Source organism: Fukomys damarensis, unplaced genomic scaffold (assembly GCF_012274545.1).
Source record: "Fukomys damarensis isolate Sample0158 unplaced genomic scaffold, DMR_v1.0_HiC HiC_scaffold_9, whole genome shotgun sequence".
NCBI classification, from domain to species: Eukaryota; Metazoa; Chordata; class Mammalia; order Rodentia; family Bathyergidae; genus Fukomys; species Fukomys damarensis.
In genome coordinates, this window is record NW_022900921.1 from 7,899,522 (window position 1) to 7,910,612 (window position 11,091).

The 11,091-nt window shown below is 38.9% G+C and overlaps 1 protein-coding gene across 12 annotated transcripts in view; it reads left to right on the plus strand.

Annotated features, from left to right (window-relative positions):
- Window positions 1-11,091, plus strand: part of Mfap3 (microfibril associated protein 3) — a 127,571-nt gene that overhangs the window by 13,765 nt on the left and 102,715 nt on the right. For 7 of the 12 annotated variants that reach the window (XR_004516381.1, XR_004516378.1, XR_004516377.1 and 4 more), the window contains exons 3-4: window positions 3,409-7,086; window positions 10,821-10,963. Coding sequence is in view for 1 of the 12 variants with exons in the window: in XM_010639688.3 (XP_010637990.1) it covers window positions 3,409-4,202 (794 nt within the window). In the remaining 11 variants the exon portion in view is untranslated. Of the gene's footprint in view, window positions 1-1,803; window positions 1,922-2,864; window positions 2,900-3,408; window positions 7,469-10,820; window positions 10,964-11,091 lie in introns of those variants that run through there. The other 5 variants (XR_004516386.1, XR_004516383.1, XR_004516384.1 and 2 more) reach the window with 5 other exon arrangements.

Below are 11,091 nucleotides of genomic sequence, written 5' to 3' on the forward strand. Positions count from 1 at the left end.
GTTGCAGGAATGTGTACACATAGCAAAATCCACAGTTGATCAAGTCCCTTAAATAAAGTGGTATAGCATACGTACATCTTCCCAGGTACTGCAATCATCTCTAGATTACTAACATACCTAAGACAATGTAAATGCTCCTTAAATAGTTTTTTACTGTATTAATGACCAGGGGAAAGTGTACATGTGCAGTGAAGATGCAAATATTTTCCCCAAATATTTTAATTTTGCAGTTGGTTGAATCCAAGGCTGTGGAACCTATGGATACTAGAGGCCTACTGTATAAATCTACATAGAACTTGAGTCTCTTGAGAATTAGAAGGGTACTGTGGAGTTCCATAGACTTTCCAGCTCTTTGTTTCTATTCTGTACCTTAATTTGCTTGAAAATAAAAGTTACTGTCTCGCACTTTTTATTTCTCAGTCTAAAAAAATCATATGAACATAATGATATTGCAGTCAAGGACTCCTTTTTTTGTGGTACCAGGGATCATACTTGGGGCCTTGCACTTGCAAGGCAGGTGGTGGAACCACTGAACTAAATCCCTGGCTCACAAGGACTCCTTTTTGACAGGTTTTTATATAATTTTGCTATTGGTAGACCTGTTAATACACATCTTAATACAGACTACTAGTTCCTCAGCCAGTATTCTGTCAGAAAGATCTTTTTTAGTTAGAAAGTGCTTGAGTTAAAACATGTTTATTAAAATAAATCCATGAAAAGCCACAGATGGAGATTAAATTCTGAAATCGCCATAAGCTAAAGTTTGAGAAAATGCCACCTTAGCTTTTTTCCTAAAAATATAGTTTAACCTGAAATAAAAGGATATTCGTTATTCGTATTAGGGTGGAGAATAGAATGGAGGTAGGTAGTATTTCCTTCAGAAGTATATATATACACACCTCAGGCTTCATCTGAAGGTCCATGGTAAATCACTTGCTTAGCATGCAGGAGGCCCTGGGTTCAGGTCCCAGGACTGCAAAGAAGCCAGAAAGTATAGAAATGTAGTATATATATGTGAAATGTTTTAACCGTCTACACATTAAATAGCTGTTCAGCAGACAACTGAGTTTGAATTGTTAGAACAGTGTTTTAAATCAGTTTATTAAAAATACAGATCTATTAAATCAGAATATCTAGAATGGTGCTGAGAATGTGTTATTTTGAATATGATTTAAGGGTTTTGTATTTGGACCCACTAGACCAGACTTCAGTCTCCTCTGGGCTCTAGGATATACTGAACAAACACATCTGAGATTTGAATTATTCAGTATGATCATTATAGACTGGCTGCATAAACAGAGCCTTAGGTTAGAACAGAACCAACCAAGTGAAATGGCAGTTTCATTTTCCTATTTTCCCTTTACTTTGGAAACCACTAACATCTATCATTGATGCTTTCAGCAGCAGCTCTGAAAAATTGTATTAAATTTTATGAATCTCAAATGAGGGGAGTTTAAAGAGCATGTCAGCCTAGTGTAAGGTTTGTAAATCAGGAGCTATTATCAGCAAGTGAGCAACAGAGTTTAGATTGTGGTCTTAATATAGTGATTGGTTAATGGAGTTCATGCAGTTCGTCATGCCTTGGATTCAAGGGATGTCCTTTTCATAGCTTCAGGTTCATAGAACAGAAACTTACTCAGTAATGGCTATGTTCGTAGCCACAGTTACTTCCTCATTTGCATTAGAGAAGTGATGGCTCCTAGAAATAAATACGGCTATAGAATTTAGATAAATTTTGATGATGATAAAAATAGGCAGCATACTTACTAATTTATATGCCACTAAAATAATTCACAACCATAGAATCTTAGGATGAAAAGAATTTGGAAAGACGGTGCTCTCAGAAGATACCTAACAAGTAGTCACACAGCCTACCCTGGGACACCACTTCTGACCACTGGGATGCACACCTACAGCCCAGGTTAGCCCATCCATTCCGTCTTTGAGTGGCTTTCATAATTAAAGTACGGAATATTCTGGGAATTTACCATGAAGGTGAGAATTGTGCAGCAGAGCCATGTTACTGAAGGATGTTGAATCAAGATGGGTGTTCAGTATGTTTTGTTTTCTCATATACTTTCATACTTTGTATATCTGGTCTATGAATGAATATACCTTCATGTGTGGAGGAGAAGCAGCATGTTTCAGGTTTAAAATAGAAGTTTAGGCATTTGCCAAGCTGTTCATTTACCCTGACTTATAAGACATATATGTTGGCTTGTGCTTTAGTTACTCTTGGCAGAAAATCAAGATATCATCTGCACACCTTTCCTAACAAAGCAAATTAACATGCACAAAACATGTCAGATTAGTCAGTTAATAATTGAAAACAGGTGGGCCGGGGATTTAGCTCAGTGGTTCAGTGGCCTGCCTCGCAAGCACAAGGACCAGTGTTTGATCCCCAGTACCAAAAAAAATAATAATAATTGAAAACGTGTTAAATTGCTAGTTTTTTTAAAATCACTTTTGTGTCTTATCATATACATTCATTATGGAAAGTGAGCAAGCACAGTTAAAAAAAAAAAAGAAAGTATCATTTATAACCCGTTACCCCAGAAATAATTGTTTCAAATTTCTAAGGCATATCTTTCTAGTGTATGAAAACATATAAGTAGCACTTACAGTGTATATGCACATTGTGTGTTGAAAAAAATATGATGACTTTTAAAATTAATTGCAGTAAAAGACACATTGTTGCTAATCCCCCTCAAAATTGTCCCCCTTACTTTAAAACACCTATCTCATCATTCTTGGGAAGTAGCTTGGGAGGTAGTTTCATTAGTGTGTTTATTTGTGCCGTCATCACAGCCTTGAATTGATTCCTAACTTTTACCTTTCATGGTCACTTTGACTTTGGGCAAAAGTCAGAAGTCTCATGGTGCCAGACCTGCTGAATAAGGTGGGTGAGAATGCACTGTAATATTTTTGACAGAAATGCCATAAATATGAAGTGTAAACTGTTTCTGATAGTGACAAGCATGATGGCATAAGTTGAAGCAAGAGGGAGTTTTTTCAAGGGGATTAATTACAATGTGACTTTTGCTGTAATGCATTTATTTAATTTAAACATTCACCATATTTTTGATCATGCCAGTATATATAAACATTTATTTAAGTAGTATTTAGACATACCTGCCTCCCTGAAAGGCATTTTTATGTCTAGCAATAAAAAGAAAATGATGGCAATTTAACATCAAAAGGAAAATTTTTATTTCTTTCTTAAGTTCTGGGCTAATTAAATTCTGACTCTGGACATAACAGCCTGCCATTTTTCACATGATTCAAACAAGCAGCAGGATCTAATTGATGAGTTAAAGTACTTTATGAAGAGGTGGAATATTGACAAGATAGTTGAAATATTTATAATAATATTATGCTATAATTTTTTCATGTTTATTGGATTATCAGGTGGAAAATGGTTGATTTCTGATAACTTCCTGAATATCACCAACGTAACCTTTGATGACCGTGGGCTCTATACATGTTTTGTCACGTCCCCGATTCGTACCTCCTACTCTGTCACCCTCCGCGTTATTTTCACCTCGGGAGACATGAGTATCTACTATATGATTGTTTGCCTGATTGCCTTTACAATCACTCTCATCCTGAATGTTACCCGGCTGTGCATGATGAGCAGCCATCTTCGCAAGACAGAGAAGGCCATCAATGAATTCTTCAGAACTGAGGGGGCTGAGAAACTTCAGAAGGCCTTTGAGATTGCAAAACGCATCCCCATCATCACTTCAGCCAAGACTCTGGAGCTTGCTAAAGTCACTCAGTTTAAGACCATGGAGTTTGCTCGTTACATTGAAGAACTGGCAAGAAGCGTTCCTCTTCCACCCCTTATTCTAAACTGTCGGGCCTTTGTTGAGGAGATGTTTGAGGCTGTGCGAGTGAATGACCCTGATGACATGGGCGAAAGAATTAAAGACAGACCTGCCTTGGATGCTCAAGGTGGCATCTACGTTATTAACCCAGAGATGGGGCGGAGCAGTTCACCAGGAGGAGATTCGGATGATGGTTCACTGAATGAGCATGGCCAAGAGATAGCAGTTCAGGTTTCTGTCCACCCTCAGTCAGAGACCAAAAGTATTGATACAGATTCTCAAGACAGCAGTCATTTCAGCCCTCCTGATGATACAGGATCTGCAGACTCCAGCTCTAACTACAAAGATGGAGCCTATGAAAACCGCCAGCTCTGAGCTAATGCAGTCCCTGCACAAGCAGCTCTCAGGAGGAACCTGTTTCATGGAGGAGATAACATTTTTATCAAAAGATAACTGGAGATTTTTCCCTTTGATGTTTAGCATATCAGAAGATGAATTGCCAAACTCTGTAAAAATGCAGCAGTTTCCCCATTAGTTCCTAGTCCTTTTCCTTAACTTGTTAGGCTTTAAAGGAGCCTAAGAGATAAACATGATGGGAAAATCCTGAACTAAGAGTCTTGCGGCTTCTCTTCTGGTCAGTTTTTCTGTTGATCAGATGTGATACTTATTTTGAAGCCTCAGTTTTCCCCTCAGGAAGATAAGGTATTTACATTTGACAAAATCTAAAGTCTCTAATCCCATAACTTCCTACCTGTTGCATTTAAACCATGAAAATCTGCGACACTTCTCTGAACCTTGCCCCAGACATTTGGTCTCTTCTTTATGGAAAGGCCCATCTGAGACTTTATCCTGTGGTCTGGATTTCTACACCAGTGCCACAGTACACAACAAGTGTGGGTATTTTTTCAGATGTTCTTCTGTCTGGACTGTACCATTATATATGCTAGACTGAATCTTTTCAGTGTAGCACATGATCGTGTTGCCACACAGATATGGGCGAACTGACTGCTCATTAGTAAGCTACTTTCCATGAGTGAATTGATCCTTGTTGGGGAACATTATGAGACATCATTTAGTTCATTGAGGCTGGCAGTCCTTTCCCAGCTGACCTCCAAAAGTGAGCGGTCTGTTCCTAAGGAATAATATCTTCAAGGCTTTTAGATTAAGAACAGTGTCAAATTGTCTGTCTCTGATAAATCATGGATTTTGATATGTCTGTTAAAAATTTCTCAGGCACTCCCTATTTAAAAGTACTGGACTCTACGAGTGGGTTCTGTGTTTGAGATCTCATTCTAGGATAAAACCAAGAACTGCATATTCCTCTTGAGACCTCGGTCAACGTCCTTTCCCTCTGTGGTCTTAAGTATGGTGCTAAAAGTTGTACATCTCCTTATCTTGCTTGTTTTGTGGATATTTTGTTTTTTATGTTTTTATTTTTGGATACTTCAGATGGGTAATTTTGAACTAGGGCTGCTTTTGTGCCAAGAAATAATTACCTGAAACAAGATTAGATAGATGTGTTTGGTGTGTTACTACATTAAAATACACACAGAGATAATCTAGACGTAAAATGGGAGAAAAATGATGGATGATGCCACCTGGTTCAACTGTGTATAATAAACACTAAGGATGGCATTTCTTGCCTGGCTAAGATCTGATATAATGGAATTGTAAATACTCTTCAGAATAATTTCTTCAGCTGCAGGAAGCTTGGTGCCATATAATTTTAAGAACTTGGCAGTGGAACTGCATTTAATGCTTCATGTTTCTTCATTTGGTTTCTGGTTATTGAAGAATTACTTGAACTAGAGGATCCGGAGGGAAATGTTCAGAGGAGGTTTTATCAGGATTTTAATTTAGGGTTTCAAACAAGAAGACAGGAAATTCAATGTGTCTAGTGGAACTCATGCCTCCCTTTGTCCAGGTTTATCAGAAGTGATACATCTGTTCTAGACAGCATGAATGAATCAATGAGCAGCTTTATCAGATGGCTTTATGGATAAAGATGATAATGCTGCCTTTTCTGTCTCTCAGGCTGTTTCTATGGAAACCTCCAGGGCCAAACAAAAGCTACCAATCATTTAGCCAAAGCTTGCCTTGGCTTGTAGACGTGTTTCTTCCAGGAAAATTGTTTTCATACATTTTGCTATTAGAGCAAGGGCTCTTAAACATATCCTAGATTATAGAATATGCTTTCTCTTTCCACAGTGTTTCTCTTGAAAAATTAAAAATTTTAAATCCCTTGTGTAGGATCAGTCTCCTGAATATCCCTCATATCTTCAGATAGTACACCAATCCTGTCCTAATATAGCAAGTGTAGAATCACCTCTCAGAACGTAACTTGTTACTTTAAAGAGAGTGGGTTTACCCCACCTGTTTTCAGAAGGGATATTAGTGTTTAGAAAGACAGATTTAAAAATCAAAGTTCTGAGAAACAACTTTCGGAAAACATAGGAAGTACTGAAAAAAAATTGTAAGTTTGCACAATATGATATAATAAAATATAGGCTGCCACTACAGTGTATCCTACATAAATTATTTTAGAAACATAATGGTGGCCTAACTGGTAGCCAAAGTAACTGGTTTGATTTTCATCTTCCTAGTTATGGTGCCATTAAGGAAGACAAAATTTTAATAGGTGTGGTAGGTAGTGTGGCCCATGCCTATAAGCACTCATATAATCCCAGCACTTGGGAGGCTGACACAAGAGGATTAAGACTCTAAGGCTAGCCTGGGCTACATGGTGAGTGAGACCCTATCTCAAAAAACGAAAAATTCATAGGAGTTGGCACTATTTCATGCAGCTGGTTTTCAAGAGGAATAAAACCACACAATATTTTTTGTATCTCATAAAATACTCTTCATCTATAATTAGCAGTTGTAAATTCTTTAACCTTTGGAACTTCAACTACAATCTAAAAGTCTTGATAGTAACTGTGGTGTAATTATCTTTTTGTCTCATTGATGTCTAGTCAGTTAAAAATAAGAAAACCTTTACCTAACAAAATGTACCTAAAATCCTTTTGACATCTCATTTGTAAATTTCGTATTGTTATTTAATGAGCCTTATTGTCCTTATGAAATATAGTGAAATAAATTTCCAAAAAGTGACAAACAACTTAATAGAGTCCTGCCTGCAAGAACCAGATAGACAGGCGTCCTCTGAGTCGATACCGGACCTGTGTCTGTCGGTGGTGTGCTGATCACCTGTCCTCAGAGTTGAATCTGTTATGATGGCACGATTCTCAAGTCAGGCCCAGTGAGTATCTGTACTTCCTATCCATTACCCTGTTACAAATATCTTCAAAGTTGCTGTCCCAGAATGATTTTGAGAAGCCTCCCGGCTGCTGTTTTGTCTCACTGAACATCTCTTTTGAAGTCAAAGCACTGCATGGTGCTTTCTCCAGTCCCCCTGCCACAGTGAACCCCTTATTCTAGTCCTCTTATACCCTGCATGTGGTTTAACCCTATATCAGACTTTGGTGGATCCCAGAGTGGCACAGGAGTAGTACACACTTATTTTATCAAGCCCAGCTAGTCATGGGTGCTAGTCTTGTCTCCACACACCAGCAATTACAGCTCAAGTTTCTTGTATTTCCTGAGTCACCAGTAAGAGAATGCAGTCTTTTCTCATCTAAGCAAGAATGTTAAAAACACTGAGCTTTATAGAAAAGCGCTTGGGTTCTCAACATATTTCACAAAGGTTTATTGAGTATTATTTGATGTGTTTCACATGTTTAATTTGTCACCATTTTTTAATTATAACTCCTTTTTTTAGGAAAAAAAAGTCATACTTGATTGTAATTTGTTAAAGGTTCAGTGTCGTATATTTCATCTGTCTGAAATCTTTTACAGGGTTTACTTCATTTTTATGTGTTGCAGGATTTGATGTTAATGATTTTTAAACAAACAAATTTAAATTCAACTTGGGCTTCCACCATGGCTTTCCACTTCAGCGTTACACATATTTACTAAGCATCTGTATGTTTTTGCTGCTATGAGCCATACTGAGATGATTATCCTGCCTACAACAAGCCTGCACAAACAGATTGTGCTACTTGGGCCCAAACTACAATTTCCACTTCTTAAGTAAAGCATTCCTGGCAAAGGCCAGAACTTCAGCAAAGGCCTAGAGATAAGAGGATTTAGTATGTGTTTGGGAGGTCTGTAATTGGTGTGTAAAGTTTTTGATGTTTGGCATCTGGGAAAGGGAGCTCCGGTAGAAGCAAGTTGAGTGTATAGTCTCACAGGCATGGAAGTGGTGACTGGAAGTGAGCGTAGAAAGTACAAGGTCTTAGGAAAAAGACAAAGGCACCAGGTGGAAGATGTGACTCTTTAGGGAAATGCCACAGAATCCTGAAAATGAAAATCTAGCCCCTGTCTTTCAGTGGCAAAAGATTATCGGACTTTAAAGAGTCCTGACTCCACTACTAGCCTTGCAGTCATGGACCTGTGACTCAGCCCCTCTGGGCTTCTGGGAAATGGCATTGATAATACTTGTTAGAATCAACAGGAGGATTAGACATGTAAGAAAACACTGTTGGCTGTAACCTGGCCATGCAGTGTAAGGGACTAGTAATGCAGCCAGGGTCATCTGTGTTAGCAACCTTGTATCCAATTTAGGATTGGTTACATACTCATCTAAAAAATCCTCCACACCTCAATTACATTGCTCTGTATGCCTTAGGATCATGATGACATGATGATGGTACAAGATTTATTTTTTCAACCTTGAATGCCAGAGACAGGCAATCCAAGACTGATTAAGGGCTTCAAGGACTGGCATCGAGGACTTGGCTTCTTGTAGACTTCTCTGTTCTTAGCATGTGGCTTATGATTCTTATGATGGCAAGATTAATTGTTAGGCTCCCTTCTCCACTGTTGGTAGGAGTGTAGACTGGAGCAACCATTACAGAAATCAGTAGGGAGGTACTCAAAAACCTAGGATTAGAGGTCCCATTTAACCCAGGTCCTCCCCTGCTGGGTATCTTCCCCAAAGAATCAAAAGCATAATACCACAGCAATATATGCATACCAGTGTATAGTGGCACAGATTATAATAGCTAAATCTTGGAAACTGCAGAGAACTGTTGATTTGCCAAAAGCAGGCTATGAAGAGTTAACTTCACAATTGGCTTGCTTATAGGAGTGCGTCTGGCCAAAGCCTACATGCCAAAGTCACAATAACTCACACCCAAGCTCTGTTCCCACAACTAGAAGGACAGTGTTCTAATTACAATCATATATTTTATCTATGCTGCTCCTAATTCAAAAATGCTGTCTTGTCCTTTCTGAGCCTTGTTTACATTAATTTCTGTAGAAACCACATGTCGCCTTTACCCAAATTAACTGCCAATAAAAGTCAGTGCCTCAGACTGCCCAGTGCCTTTGTTGGTTGCACTGGCATTGGTTGTCCTGGCCCCCTGCTTTTTCTCTTAGTTGTTAGTTCTACCTCTTAGTGTATTTTTTTTCCTCAGGCCTGCATCACACACTGGATAGGTGGAGACTAGAGACTGACTGCAGGGGTCTCTGACAGAAACAGCCCAAATGCCCACTAACTGGTGACTAGATAAAGATGTGGGGGGTTTTTGTTTTGTTTTGTTTTTATAAAATGGAACACTACTCATAATGATAAATTAGAGACATTTATAGCTAAATGGATGCACAGTGAGGCCACACTCTTAAGTGAAATAAGCAAGGCACACATGTAAATGCCAAATAGTTTCTCTGGTATGAGAAACTGAAAGTGTAAATGAGAATCAAAATGTATATTAAATAATATGAAATAGGAAGTAAAGATCGGAAGGGGAAGTTGGAGAGTAGCAGAAGGGAAAGAAAAAAATATTTTAAAAAGGAAAACAATTGAAACAAAGTCTTTATAAATTGGGAGGGGTGGAGGGGTTGAAGGTTGGGCAGGGGAATGGGGGGAAAAATAAGAACAAAGATACATCACATAAAGGTATAAATTCCCAATAATGAATCTCATCATTGCATACCTAAAATATACCAATAAATATAATGAATAAAAGATGTGTTAGGTTGACTTCCCCTGGAAAAAAGCTCTGAAGACAAGTACATATGTGCAAATAATGTATTTTGGAGGTGATCCCAAAAGGTAGGAAAGTGGGAAACAGACAGGGAAAAGACAGCCAGTACAGGATGCATTCATGAATTATATGGACAACTAGTGTCCAGGCCTACTAGAGATCTCTTCTGCCTCAAAATTATCCCACCTAAAGGGCAAGGAGCCCTTGAGATTATGTTGTTATTAAGGGCTATTCCAGGGGTCACTAACTCCCTGGCACTTCCACCCTACCTTACAAAGACTGAGCATGATTTTGTAACGTGAAAATCCTCAGAGAATCATAGGAGCTTCCCATAGGAAGCCTGTGGTGCACATAGAAGTGGTGAATGTCAGGAGCATGGAGTCATGGGCAGACAGAGTACTTGACAGTACCTGCTACACAGGACAGTTCTTTTATGTCCAGCATTGTGTGTACATTCCATGTAGGATGAAGGGTGGAAGGTCAAAGGACAAAGGACTAATAAGCTCTGAGTCTGTACTTTTTTATCAGTAAAGCAGTAACTTACCTGAGACCTCACCCAATTTATATTACTCTACACCCAGAGGTAGGTTACATGGCCACTTGCTGTAGCTGTAAAAAAGCCTGAAGAGATGAGTATGGATGAGTTTTGGATGGATACGTTATCCCAAAGTTTGAGTTTCGGTGATTGAGAAAGGAAAGAATGGAAGTTGTAGACGATAGGTAGTGTTCAGCAAGGTCATCTTCACTGACAGGAGCAAAAGGTGGTACTGTGGTGGTCAAATTGCAAACCATGTTCCTGAAGGCAGTTGTATATGTGGATAAAGCAATAATCAGAAGCAGTAAATCTTCAAGCCATCACTTTTATTGTCTCCAATATGTGTGACTTAAACAGCAGACAGGCAAGTCACGGGATTCAGCTTATCTTAACCTAATTATTCTCTATCAGGTATTTACTGACCACCTGCCATGTGCGAAATGCTCTTCCATGAGTGAGAATCCATGGTGATTGTGACATGTGGTGCATCTTTAATCTGCGGTCCCAAAAGCCTCTAAAGAGGGCGTTGGGCTGAAACCCAAGTGATGAACCAGGTAACAAAAGATGAGGAGGCAAAGGGACAAGTAGTGGCAAGGTTGGCCTGACAGAGAAATAGAAGAAATAGGCCCGTGTGGAGGGAGGAGGGAGACAGAAGCATGCAGGGACCAGAAGTGTGGGCAGC